Source organism: Nanorana parkeri, unplaced genomic scaffold (genome assembly GCF_000935625.1).
Source record: "Nanorana parkeri isolate BGI_ZX_2015 unplaced genomic scaffold, ASM93562v1 scaffold147, whole genome shotgun sequence".
Classification (NCBI taxonomy): domain Eukaryota; kingdom Metazoa; phylum Chordata; class Amphibia; order Anura; family Dicroglossidae; genus Nanorana; species Nanorana parkeri.
The window spans coordinates 370,485-385,222 of NW_017306415.1; the positions used below are offsets into that span (position 1 = coordinate 370,485).

General features: G+C 38.2%; 1 protein-coding gene across 1 annotated transcript in view; it reads right to left on the reverse strand.

Annotated features, from left to right (window-relative positions):
- Window positions 1-12,427: 12,427 nt before the first annotated feature.
- Window positions 12,428-14,738, reverse strand: part of CUNH8orf34 (chromosome unknown C8orf34 homolog) — a 220,126-nt gene continuing 217,815 nt past the window's right edge. The window contains exon 16 of the mRNA XM_018554218.1: window positions 12,428-12,595. Coding sequence (XP_018409720.1) covers window positions 12,588-12,595 — 8 coding nt within the window. The 3' untranslated portion in view covers window positions 12,428-12,587. The remainder of the gene's footprint in view (window positions 12,596-14,738) is intronic.

Here is a 14,738-nt window from a genome sequence, read left to right on the forward strand (position 1 = left end):
AAACCTGACAGGGATTCTAACCCTCTCACACTCTATGCAGAAGAACTAAAAAAAAAAAATAATGTTTTAGCTTTACATAATATTTAAAAACTATATGCTACAAACAGGGATGGTATCTGAATGCAGAGGACTTGTGTGCAAAATCATACATTGGTTCAATCATACAGGGCTCATTTTAATCAATATTTATACAGTATAAACAATACGTAAATATTAACAGTAACCATAAGGGTAATCTGCCTGGCTTTACAGCTAAGACAGGTGTGAGTGAGCATCACTTGAGGCACCCTTGGATAGCAGTGACGTGCGGTCAGGGGAGGCAGGTGAATTATGGAGGGCACCTAGAATTATGGAGGGAAAAAGCTGTCAGCTTCATGTCTGAAGCTGACAGCTTTTTCTCCATTCAGATCGGCATCTATCAGGTTACACAGCAGGGAATCCTACCCGCTGTGTAACCTGTCATGGACGGAGCACTTCAGCAGTGAAGAGCAAGTGAGGGACAGGGAGGCTCCTCCCTGTCTCCTCCCTTCCTCCTTTACACTAGCTTGGGGACGGGTTTGGGTGGGGTTTTCGGCCGACAGGGCTTCGTCTGGCAGGGCTTCGTCCTGCGGGGGCAGGGTGGGGCTTTGGCCGGCGGGGGGAAGGGTGGGACGGGACGTGCTGGGGGCGAGGCTGGGGAATGCCTCACCAGGAACAAGAGGTACCGCACGTCACTGTTGGATAGATGACAGGGGATTTAAGGGGGATGTTTTAGATAACCTTTACCTATTCACTCTAAACACTGCACACATATTCCAGTTCTACCCACAATGTACAAAGGAAGAAATGCTCCGGAATTAGTGTGGGGATAAAATATCCCTGCGTCAGTGTCACTGGAAGGGAAAACACGTTCCTGTGTCAATGATGCTACAGGAAGGAAAAAATGTCCCTGCGTCAGTGTCAACGCGTTCCTGTGTCAATGATGCTACAGGAAGGAAAAAATGTCCCTGCGTCAGTGTCACTGGAAGGGAAAACATGTTCCTGTGTCAGTGATGCTACAGGAAGGAAAAAATTTCCCTGCGTCAGTGTTCATCGGAGGAATAAATGCATCTGTGGGATGTGCTCGACGAACAAATCTGATCCATGGAGGCCCCACCTCGCAAATTACAGGGTTCAAAGGATCTTTTACCGACTACTTGGTACCAGATTACCACAGCATACCTTTAGAGGTCTAGTGGAGTCCATGCCTTGACAGGTCAGAGCTGTTTTCATGGCAAATTAGGCAATATTAGGTGGGTGGTCATAATGATCAATGTATAATATGCACAACAAATCTTGCAATTCAAGTTCACCAATTTTTACTCATTCTCTTGGCTACACTTGCTTTTCTCTTATGCAGATTGCTGTGACCGGAGAGAAAGAGCTGGCACATTGATTTTTTCAGAGCAGTGATAAAACACATGCACCTTTAATTGGACTAGTGACTTCATTCCAAGCTGTAAATCTCAGTCTGTGTTTTGCAGCTGTATGGAGGGAGGTGTGGGAATGAAGAAAAGCTCTCTCACCTCTTCCCTCCCTGGAAACACAGATAGTCATTAACTCAAACAACTGCATGCAGAGCAGGGAGAGGGAAGAATCGCCATCAGATACTTAAAACCATTCAGTGTAATGTGTCTTGTATTTGCTTAAGGCTGTAGAATATTCTGACCACAATTATAACACTTTTACTTGGCAATATGCTACATTAATATAAAATGTGAGGATTAACATTAAGACTTCTTGCTGCTGGCTTATGTTTCCAACACCTCCATTCAGATATGGGAAAAAGACAAAGTCTATGTTGTACATTGAAAGAAAAAAAAAACATGGTTATACCCCAGTGAGGTTGACCTATGCAGAACTATACGACTGTTTTCTGACGCAAACCCAAGGAAAACTCCAGGACTTGATTTCTGTTTAGGGTAGAAACCTGTTTGATCTTAAAATAAACTTGTTAGAAATCTCCTGTCATGTTTGTCAAGACCAAAGCTTATGTTCTTTACTCACTTACAGAAATATTGGCTAATGCCAATTATATATATATTAGTATTTCACTTAAAACAAACTTTAAAGAATTTGAATATACTGTATCTTTTAAAAGTCTATACGCTTGGCAAAAAAATGCTTACTTTTTCTTTGTCAGGGCTGGAGGTGCTGCTGACACAAACATTACTGCAACACAGGAGTTCAAAGGACAAAGGAGGCCATCAGGGGGTGCATAGGAGGTAATCTTGGGACTACATGCCCCCACTCCTATACTCATCAACTGCGCACCAGAAGAAAAAGAGAAAGAGGAATCAGACAACAACCAGGATTCTTTTCAATGGAAAAATGGTATGCAGCACTGCAACAGCAAGGTGAAATTAGGGTATAAACAGGAGGTATTGATGTGGTTTAATGTAGAGTATTAATAAATATTTGGAAATGGTTAGGAGATACATACTTAAAGGAGAAGTATTAGGAGAGTAAAATGTACTTCTTCCAAGACTTAGAGCCAACGTATGTCACTGCAGCTTCCGGTGTGCCCATAGAACTGAATAAAATGTCACTTGTGACTTTCAATAAATTAAAAAAAGAAAGAAACAGTGCAATTCAGCTCGATCGAGCACATCAGCCCTGTTTAGTGACATACACAACAGCAGTGTGCAGTTGAGCGCAGCTGCTGGTGTGAACATATCCTTAAAGAGACGCTAGCGTTGGCATACTTGTATCCCAAAAATGGTGTGCCTTCGGTTTGGACACTGTACTATAGTTATCAGTCCCGCTGCTGGTGAACCCATAAGCAAAACAGCAAAGTTTTGTTTTAAAGGGAGGTAGTACAGGCAGGTGTGGTAATACATTTTAAAGGGACACTGTTATTAGCATACATGTGTGTGTGTGTATAAATATCACCATTCTCTGGCTTGACAGTAGCCACTGCAGAATCTTCTTTCATTTCTGTGGTAGAAGAATGTCCCTTAATGCCGCAGGCAAGGCCATATATTATGCTTTTTCATAGAAATTCACAAAAGAAGAAGAGCCTGGCCAGGTTATTATGAAACAGTGGCTGTGTGGCTCCCTTTGGACTGCACAGTGAAGAACTACAAGGAGCAAGGACAACTGTGTACATAGTTTAGGGGGATTGCTGGGGTGTCATTCAAAGGATAACGGTACTAAACATACAGTTATGTTGACTTTCCTCAATGATGCCCTTTTTGTCTAACACAGAGGGTGGAAGAAACATATCTTCAGAGGCACAGGTCAGCACAGAAACATTGAAGTAAAGTAATATATTTGATTTATTTACATCTTACTTGCCATTCTAAGCATGTTCTTTATAGCTACAGGCTGGCTGACATTAACAAACAGTGCACGCGAAGGATCAGCGGATAAGCTTGCCATACACACATATTGTCTAAATAAAAGAGTCCTATCTATACTTACTCTTAGGGGGTTATTCACTTAGTTGCTGAAGGCAGCCGAGTGAATAACCGAGCCTAAGTGAAGTGAGCCGAACGCTGTTTGGCCATTCACTTCAGCCTTGTACGGCTGATTTGAGCCGTAATTTGGCTAAAGTCAGCCAAACATCGGCTGCCTTTGGTCAGCCAAACATGCTCCGCATGTTTGGCTGAGCCAAGGTGCACAAGGAGCTTGACTCAGCCAATCCAACATCTGGAGCGGCTGAGCTGAAGCTCCCGCAGCTCACTCGCTGCTGTTCGTCCCTATATTCATAGTAGCAGAACAGCAATAAGTGAATAGCCGCCTCGGCTATTCTGCTCGGTACCTCCGAGGTAGCAAGCAGAATAGAAAATAAGTCAAATGAATGAAAAAAAAATTTGAAAAATTACTTTGAAAATGTAAAAACAGAATTTTAAACATTTTAAAGAAAATACATTTTGTAAAAAACACACGCCGACTGCACACAACAAACTGCTACCGCATAATGAAGCATCTGACAGATGCTGGCAAAATAAAAAGCAGTTGGGCGGCCCCCGCCAGAGTCTTCTAGCAGGTCCCAGCCAATGAATAACAACTGGGCGGAGCCGGTCATGACGTCACAGCCGGGTCTGCCCAGTGGTTATTGTTAAATGACAGATCAGCGTCCTCAGGTCATTTGGGGATGCTGATCTGTCATTACAACTGGGCGGAGTGAGGTGCGAGATCAGGCTGGAGCTACGGCTGGATACTTCGGCTCCGTCGTGAATAACCCCCTTAGTGAATCTTGGTGTGCTTTGTGTATTTCTTCCATTTCTATGCAGTAATCCAGTGTGAAACTTTGGCTCTGTGCAAAAGCTTCCTGTAGTAAAGACCTATCACTAATGCCCTCTCTTCTTGTGCTGGGTGACTGGTCTTGTATCTGCCCCCTCCTGTCATCTTCTGCAGTCAACTTGTAGTGGGTGGGGCGTGCTTGGCCCCTCCCACAGCTCTGCTTTCTGCTCAGGCTCTGTACATCATAGTGATAATGTCACTGCTACTTTTCAAAGTACATTTCTGGGTTTTCAAAGGCATTTGATGCACACAAAATTGATTTATATCTTTTGTTGCTTTTGAGGAATATTTTGAATAAAAATGTTTGTGCTTGGAGTACAGCTTTTAAAAAGTTACAAAACATAACTAAGCTTCAAAATAAAAAAAAACACAAAGCTTATGGAAATGTGCAATTCACAAATTTGCAAATTGTTGTTGATAATAAGGTCTTTCATACAAAAACAATATCATGTTACTTTTTTGTAGTTTTGGATAAAATCTGGAAGGAGTAAAATCCCTGTCAAGCTTTTACTGTTGTAAGTGTCCCCTCTAGGTGGACTCTCCCTCTCTAATTGGTATAGTGTTGTAAAATCATGCATTTTAATGTTGTTACCCGAAAGAGAGGTTAAGGTAAATGTAGCAATGTGGACGCCTGTTTTGGTGACCATTGTCTAATGCTAGCCATTCATGCATAAATTTCTCTCAGATAGCCCGGAGGCTAAATGAGAGAAATCTAATCAATTTCTCTATCCACACTGTTAGGAATCTCCCCTGCTGGCTACTGTATGCACACAGACAGCACCCAAAGTTTTCTGAATATCGGAATAGTATCTGCATTGAATTTTCCACTTGGCCACTTTTGATTTTTCAAAGTTGGTCAAGCTAGGTGGTGGTGACAGTGACACGTACAGCATGAAATGCAAGCCATGTATAGCCAACTTAAGAGGGAACCTTTTGCACCTCCGGGATAGGAAGTGAAGGGGAATCTCCCCAATAGAACAAAGGCAGCAAACAAAATGAACTGACGGGGGTTGTAATCCTTTCTTACTCTAGCCAAGACTGAAAAAAGGAGTTTAGGCTATAAATAAACTTTAAAGCTTTTGTTTTATCACATAATTGCTTTTTTTATCATGCATAGTGAATGGTTTGCCACAAGGCATCATTACCAAGAAATCATTCAAAACATACTTAGAAACATCTTTATTTTGGTAGCAGTTACAAAGCACATCCAGTTGGAAAAAAAATCAACATATGAAAAGGCATTCATCCTTTAAAAACATGAAAAGCAAAACATGCCTCATAATACAAGTGAACAGTAGAAAAATGTCACCAGCACACCATGAGTTGAAAAACTACATTAGAAAGTTACCAAATTGTGTTGAAATCAAATAGCATTTAGAATAAGCATTTCAATACAGATTGTATATTTTCTTTGCACATATTGCACATTTTCTACATTCAGTAATAAGAGTTTGTTTACAAACATTTTCAAGAAAATCAACATAGTTATTATGAAAGGGCCTAATTTTAAGTAGATTGTAAAACAACGTTTCAATAAATTTAAAGTTGCTGTATAAGTTTATAAATTATGTGAAACTTGTGTTTTTTCTGTATACATTATCATGCAAAGAATATTTTACTCAAAAGGTACAAATATTATGTGAAGTCAACTATATAAGTCATAGGCACAACACTTCATTTATACAATGTATAAGGTGCCAAATTTAAGACTTCCCTCCCTTCTACATACTTGTATACTTTTTCGATCGTCTGTCTTCTTCCCAGAAATGCTCATTATGTGCTACAAACCTTTATTAACTGTGAGACCTTCACACAAATCTCTCTAATTCCCTTTAGCAAAAACTCTCTTTTTTCACATTGCCTGTTCTCAGCCTTCTGCTTCTTTTTTACTCTTGCACGGTCTTAAATTAGAATTAAACTCTCCTATTTTTTACATAAATCTACTGCTAGCAAGCAGTAGATATATGCAAAAACATTTTTAAAAAATTAAAAAGTTACCAAAAAGGTAATTACTTACCTGTGTCTCCACTGCTCGCTCCTGTCTGAAGATCTGAAGCTTCTCGAGAAGTGGTGCTGGAGGATGAGAGCAGGTGCATGCACAGTAGATCTTCAGTGGGGAGAAGAGGAGAGACACAATGGAGGTGAATGCACGCAGCCGGGAGCGGGCACATCGGACAGACACAGTGGGACACGAAGAGTCTGTGCTGGATCAGAGAGCGACACCAGCGCTGTAGGGATTGCTTAATACAAGGAAGAAGATTATCGGATTCTGCTTGTCTAGCAGCAAATATGCTGCTAGACAAGCAGAAACAAGCTGACTCAGCTGAATGCGTTTTCGGGGAGTTTCCCCTTCCTCAGAGCTGGCTTGAGGAAAACGCGTTCAGCTGAGTCAGCTTGTTTCTGCTGGTCTAGCAGCATATTTGGATTGTTTTCTCTGACTGCTAGGAATCTGCATGCATCCTGAGATTTATGTCCAACACGCTTTTTATCCACCTCTTTTATGAGAACCATTTATCACTTTTAATCTTTCTAAACAAATAAAAGGATTATTTGCACCAGGAAAGGCGCCCAGTGTTTCTTTTTTATGTTTCACACAGTGTAATTCCTCATCTGTAATGGGGCGGCCTGCCTGGAACACAAGATTCAATTTGTGGCTGAAGGAGGTTCCTATCTGGCGCTGGTTTTCCTTTTTGTGGAATTATCGTACATTAAATATTAACATAAATGTATCTTATTTGTGTATCACTCAGCTGTAGATCCTCAAATGTGCTGACACTGTCCTTTCTTCTGAAGGGTGACTACATTTGTTCCCCAGGGTCCCTATGTGTGTGTTGTATAGTAGCAGCCACTCCAAACATGCTCCTATGATGGACAATCTCAATACAAACATATTGAAAAGATGCTACTTGAAAATGTGACTAAAGTAAAACATCTAAGAATCAAAGTGACTAAATAACTCTTGCTGAGGAGCTAGTTTATCACATCTACATTGTGTTTTGTATTCTATACAGAATGGCCAAATACAGCATCTTTGTTCTTGTAGGAAGATTGTTCTGTGTGTGCCTAGTCTCAGGCTAGTTTACAGTAAATATAACATATTCCTGTGCCACTTTAAAACTTAGAATAGTGCAATTATTTATTTGCTATACTACTGAGAAATTAAGGCAAATAATTTAATTATAGGTACATGAAATGTTTGCTATATAAATATGAAAATTGGCATGTAAAGTTTTACTTTAAAAATGTTTCTCAGCTTTGCTTCATCATGCATTTCAAGGTTTTGCAAACACTTTTTTTAGATACAGAAAGAAACGCTGCCTCGGATAGATGTCATGTGCATAATGATTGGCTACAAATAATAGATATTAAAAAAAGTTTTTTGATGACATTGACTGTTCATTAGAGCACATCCAGCTATATGACATGGAATCAAATACCATGTAACATTACAGGGATATATTTTTATTCCAGAGGTAGTTCAAAGTTAAGAAAATGTACATTTATTTTATTACAGTTTATCAAAGAACACATTCAATAAGCCCCAAAAAAGTAAGAATTAAATAGATATTCTAATGTATAAAATATAATAATTTAAACCTCACTTCACTCTTGACTACCTCTCTGAAACAAATGTAGTGACCAATTTTTTTTTAAATGTTTACTTCAAAATATTTTTGAAAAAAATTGTTTATGTGTTTAGTATTTTTGATCAGGTGGCACTTTACCATATAAGACACAATAAGTATAAAATGGTGCACATGCTTTGCTTCAGATATTTTAAGGGGAAATAATTTCAAATATTTATACCACGCAACATTGTCATAACTTTACTAAAAAGGCATGCATTAATTTATATAGAAGAAAATAAGGCTTTAATCATGCATAGTCACTCTTTTATACCTCAAATTTACTAAGCAAGTGCCATTTTAGCATTAGTTTTACAAGTTTTAATATAGGAAACTGCAAAAACTAACATTTAGGTAATTGTTAATTTCAATGTTTGGACTTTTCTTAATCTAGATTTACCATAATTGTATTCAGATCATGCATAGGTAAATATCTCTGCAAGAGGTTGGTAAATTCTTTCCTATATGTATACTGTTCAGTTCTACATAACCAATTTCCCATTTTCAAGCTAGTTTATATTAAAATTAAAATGTAATTAAATTGGCCTTGGTTCACACAGGCACAACAGAAAAAAGATCTTATAGGGGTAGCACATCTTCAATTGCCTTCCCTACTGAGATTGCAATTATAATGAAATTAGTAGGGATTTTGCATGCTGCAGTACTCAGTTCTATTTGAAAACAAAAAAAAAAGCACACATGAAAAGCTTCCAAAGGACCACATTAAAATAGTTTGTAGATATTCCACAAAGGTCGCCTCTACAGTCTTTTTGGAACTCAACAGCAAATAAAGGAGTTTCCAACCTCCTAGGTCTATAAACCAAAATTAACTAGCTGGAGTTTAATCATTTTCAGAAATTATCCCTTTTAGTAATTTGTCAAGGCACGCATAACATTTCAAGGTTGAGAATTTTTTGGGGCATTTCGTGAGGAGGCGAATTGAGCTCTCCTTAGCTTATTTTAATAATAAGATGCTAATGATACCAGATTTTCTACTGGCTGTTCCCAAGAATATTTGATAAGTATGGGATACAAGGTATAACTACAGAAGCAGACTATCACTGTATCAAAAATATCAGGGGCATCTGCATCATAAGGCATAGAAACAATTGGCTAAGGATTATGTTACTTGGAAAAAAAACATTGCCTTGACCTCAAATATCATTGTGCACTCCATGGGTAAATCCCCCGAATTCTAGAAAAGGTGATACTGGTAAGTGCATAATCTTTTTTTATAATAAATAATCGTTTTTGTAGTCTTTTCTTTGCAGTTTTAATAAAGTAAAAAATGCCTGTATGTGGGGGTTCTGCCTCAAAACTGGCATGTTTTATGCACAGAATACCCAGTGGACAATACAGTATAACATTTGCAAAAACCTTTCTCTTATTTTTTGGTTAATTTTTCAGCCTCCAGAGGATTCAAAGCTGCTACTCCACATGTAGAAAAACATCAAGTCTTTAGTAGGATTTCATTTTGTGTGTTCAGTGCCACCCATAGCTGATCTTTAACTATGTGATCTAAAGCTTTACAAATACAATATATTAAAATGGTAATAAAATACCCAACAATCACATCAGCATCGCATCATTTTTATTCTGCTTTAACAAATCCTTTTGGGCAATGTATTCCAAGCTGAGGAGCTGAGGTCATAGTAGTAATAATAGCATGATTCTTTAGTTTAGACCTGTTTTTTTGTAGAGCACATTTATGCTTACATTGCAATGCTATTAATGCATTTCCACAAATGCAGAAATATGACAATTCATAATTCTAAGTTGCATCTCATAATGTAATGGGTGTACAATGGGGGACATTTATCATTTTGGTCGCATCATCAGCATCTTTTAAACTGTCACATTCCTAATTTCTAGTGCTTATAGTGACAGATTTAATATCCTAGTTTATGTTTCATTCTTAAATACCTTCATAAGGAGAATTGTCTCAAAATTGTTGTAAATTTGCAGGGAAGCTTTTGGAGTTAGCTTTTGGATAATAGCCCTGAAGTGCTTAGCTGACTTGAGCATATGAAGCTGAATTAACTTTTCGCTAACTTAAGAAGTGCTCAGGAGCACTTATAGAATGTGTGACAGTTTGGAAGTCTTTTAATGTCGCATATGCTGGATGCAGTTACTGCGCAGCTGAGAAATTTAGCAAAACATTTTCAGTGAGTCACACACAATAATATGTAGTAAGAACACTGCAAAAAAGACGCATCACAGAGATAAAACTTTGTGGTTGGATAGCATGACATTTTGTTTTTTTGAAACAAAATATTGTGTTGCAAATACATTCATAAATTGCCCACAATGAGAGCAAGTATCACCTGTTATATAGAAGGAGCTATTTTCTCTACAGAACAACCTTATGGCCCCTCTGCCTCTTTCAGGGTGTGTTTTATTTGCCAAAATGAGGGACTGGTTTTAGCAGCTGACATACAGTTGGCTGCAGTAGTGACAATTTCTCAAAAACCAAAAGCCTTCATAACTGTATGGCACCTTCCACTATTTCCACACTTGCCATGTTATGGTATATTGAATGCCAGCGTTTAAGACTGTTTAAAAAGGAACTTCCATGAACATGGGAGGTAAGGAAATTTTAACTTTAAAACTAAAAACACGTATTTTGTACATTGTAAGTGACTATATAAATAAAATTAAACTGCAACACATTGTTTACAAAGAATGTGAGCACTGGGCACAGCTAGAATGCAAGGGCTTTTTTTTTTTTTTTACAAATGATTTAATATAATATGGGCTTCAATTTTAGTAACAAATTGCTATTTAGCAATGCCTCTTCTATATTATTATCACAAGTGCTGTAAAATATCTACAGATCTGTTTCCAGGCAATGACCTAACAGTCACAAGCAAACACATCAACTGTGATAATATTTGACAATAATTTTTGATGCTGCAGTGAAAGTCAATGTGTGCTTCCCATAATACAACTGAAGCAATTAAATCAATTAATGCTGCTTGTGTAGACGTTTAAGGAGTGTAAACTCATTCATTTGTTTCACATGCTACAAGACATGGATACAGAGCTGTCAAGTGACAGCTACAAAGTGGGATGCACAATAACAAGAAGTCCCACACAAACGTTGACTTGACCTGTAGCTTTACAGTATAGGTAATCAACCTTTTATACATTGGGAGGCTCAAGGGTCAACATGCCATTTTCTGAATTTCAGTATGTTATTGTTAAGGTACTCCTAAAGGTGGGGCACCAAAAAGATGGTATAATGAATGTTAGAAATAATATAGGGGTAGGCAGCTTTGGCACTTAAAGTTCAAACAAAGTCACTGGCGCCAAAGTTTATTTATAAAGGGTAGATACACTGCAACTCTTCACCGGAGGGCAGCACTTTAGACAGTCAGTGTGTCTGAAGCTCTGGCACACAGAAAACATAAAAAACAGTGCGCCTCTCTAGAGTAAAAAGTCTGGTCTGATGAAGGGGCGTCACCCCAGAAACACGTTACCTTGTTTGCTATGCCAGCAGTAGGATGTTCGCTCCAGACTGCATGTTCCTGCTGTGACCGACATCTGACACTTTCACATCGCAGATGTTCCTCTGTAACTACAGGCTTGTTTTCACTGGCTGTTTGCGAGTACATTCTTGCTTTTAATTTCCACTAAATACAGCTTTGGCACTAGGCATTGAAAGACTTTGACAGCCAAAGGCATGACTCCCAGTGGTAGAAGCATGATGAATCCATCATGCCTCTACCTCTGGGAGTCACACCTTTGCTGTCAAGTCTTGCAATGCCTAATGGGTCGTTTAGTTTCACCACAGCTGGAGTGCCAAGGTTGCCTACCCCTATATTAATCTAAAATTTAAAAAATAAGTAGAACCAAAATTATAGAGCCCAAGTCACACATCAAATGACTGATTATTACAAATCAATCAAGTGTTCCATTGAACTGCATTTAATGCTTTCAACATGTTACATTTAAATGCACTGCACTAAGGCTGCTGTGCATAAAATAGAAGAAAAAACTGCACAGTTTCAACCCAGTTTGGCAGTTTGTTTTAAAATAAGTCGAAGAGCATTAAGTTAGGTCCAACAACTCATAGAAGCTAAACCTAAATAAAACCCATCACCTTTCATGTACTGCCATAAAATGTTGCACTCATCATTGCTCTTTCCAAAGCATCATTATATAAGTAAGACTGTCTATTCGGAGCAGTAAGGGGAGTCCCAAAATGAAAGCCTGGACCACACAAAAGAACCAAGTCTAATTGAATGCCCCAGCCTTAAATTATGTGTGACATCAGACTTATCCCAACTTCCGAATAAACATTTCGATTAAAATATTTTTGTTTCAAATCAATATATATTACATCAATCAAGGGTTAATAAAAGTACAATATACCTCAAATTCTCAAGAAATGTTACAATATTAGTGTTTACAATTTAGGGTGATTTTCTTAAAAAACACATTTAAACAGCAAGAAGTTACTTTATGTTTTAAAATTTACTGGCAAGGTGACGGTTTGATAGCAGTTATGGAATGAAAACGTATTATGTTTTACAGAACTGAAAATGAACCATTCGATTTCTTTGTTATGATCATTAGATTGACAATACCTTTAAACACATTATAAAAATAACTGTTCTCCCAGTTTATCGAAACCCAGATATTGAAAAATTGTATTCACTTCCGGTATTCAACGTTCATTCAGTTCTCGTGGCATCACAAACCTAAAAAGAAATAAAAATGTTTAATAAGCACCACCACTTTTGAGATAATTGCATTTGTTTTCATATGTTAAATGTGAACTCCAAGCAAGTTATTAATTTTTCACCTGAAGGTTCTTTCCCTGTACACAAGTGTGTGGAAGCGGTAGTAGAGTGTGACATCACTTCCTTACAGCCACTGTAACATACTATATTATACCAAAATGCTATGGGAATTGTAGCAGCAATGGGCATGAATCAAAGGGTGAAGAAATGCTGGGTAGGACAGACCAGGAGTCTCCATCAAACATGACTAAGCTAGTGGATGGGCCATGTCAGGAGTCTGAAACGCCCAGGTCCACCCACAACAGCATTGCTGTTCATTTAAGAAAGGACTACCAAGGGGATTTTACAAGACTGGTCTTATGAAAAGGAAATAAGTCAGAATGAACCCTTATTAGATAGGATTCAAGTTGGGATCTTTCACTTGCTGTATGACTTTGTTGAAATCCATGAGTGCATTTAGATTGCAAGCTCTCATGAGCAGTGTCATACTAATCCTCCTGTATTGAATTGTAATGTAACTGCACTGTCTCCCTTTATTTTGTAAAGTGCTGTGCAAACTATTAGTGCTATATAAATGCTAGTAATATTTCCTACTAAATGAACTATTTAAATGTGAAATAAAATTTCTACCTGGAGTTCAGCTTTAATTAAGACACATAGATTAGAGTCACATATAATCCATTTAGTCTCTATCAATCATTGGAACATAAGTAAAACAGAAATCTGGTTAGCAGTTTGTTTCACCAGTATCCATAATAGCCATTACATCACTATGAAATCCCAGAAGTAACCCCTCACCCTGAAGGATCTTGATTCTTCAACAAGTGCAATGAATAGTCATGTCCGGCAGAGGAGAAGTAGTGAGGTCAGACAGTTGCTAAAGATTTTCAGCAGGAAAGGAGAGTGTGGTTTCTAGGGAGGTTAGATGGTTAATAACACCTCCCAAACTCCAATTATGCAAATTTCATCAACACCTGGTTGTGACTAACAGATTATGTGGATTGGAGCGACATTCCCCATATTTATTCCCAGATAATTTTTTGTACAAGTAATTCTGAATTGAGAATGCTGGTTGGATGACCAGTGAAACGTCTTCAAGAAAAAATACAGCAAGTCCAGTTGCCTTGACTTCTTTTTTACAGATATACCATGACGTGGATGAATGAGAACCTTCACAGACAGATGTAGAAAAGAGGTATGTTGTAGGATGTACTAAATGAACAATGTAGGCCTGCCAAAAGCAAAGCTATTTCATTCCAATCAGCTTTATTAGTATATTTAGTAACTTTCATAAAACTGATAATAAAATATTTCAGTGACATATATTTAAGGAGTTCACGATCATTTGGTCAGATCACTTTAAGCTGTATACATGAACTTGGGCGGCCCATAAGGCGACAATTCGGGGCCGACTAATGGAATTGGCTACCAGAATAAAGAAGAGGGCAACCAGACGCATAAATGAACTGGACACGGAACTTCAACGTTTATCTCGGGCTCATAAGCAGAATCCGTCATTAGATCTTTTGAAACCCCTGGATAAAACTAGATTAGAATTGAACTTGTTACTAACTACTAAAGCGGAAAAAAGTCTTCGATGGTCAGATAACAAATATTATGTCCATAAAGACAAAATTGGTACCCTCTTAGCCACTAAACTATCCCCTAAACCTAGAGTTTACACGTTCCCTAAAATTCGATGTACATCTGGCGCATACTCATTACATCCAGCAACTGTTCTTCAGGAATTTCACTTGTTTTTCACTAAACTTTATCAGGATAACACTCCAGTCTCATCTGATTCATTGAGATCATTTCTTAGTGAGGTTCACCTTCCACCCGTGTCATTGGATCATTCCATGATTATGGAAGCACCCATCTCGGCACTGGAAATTAAACAAGCTATCAAGCAGGCAAAATTGTCATCGGCTCCGGGCCCGGATGGACTGCCTGCCTTATATTATAAGAAGTTCTCGGATGTCTTGGTGCCTCACTTGGAGAGATTCTTTAATGAAGTGAGACGGGGGAGTCCTTTACACACAGATTTAAATAGGGCCTATCTTACAGTTCTCCCTAAACCCAACAAGGACTTGGGGGAAAT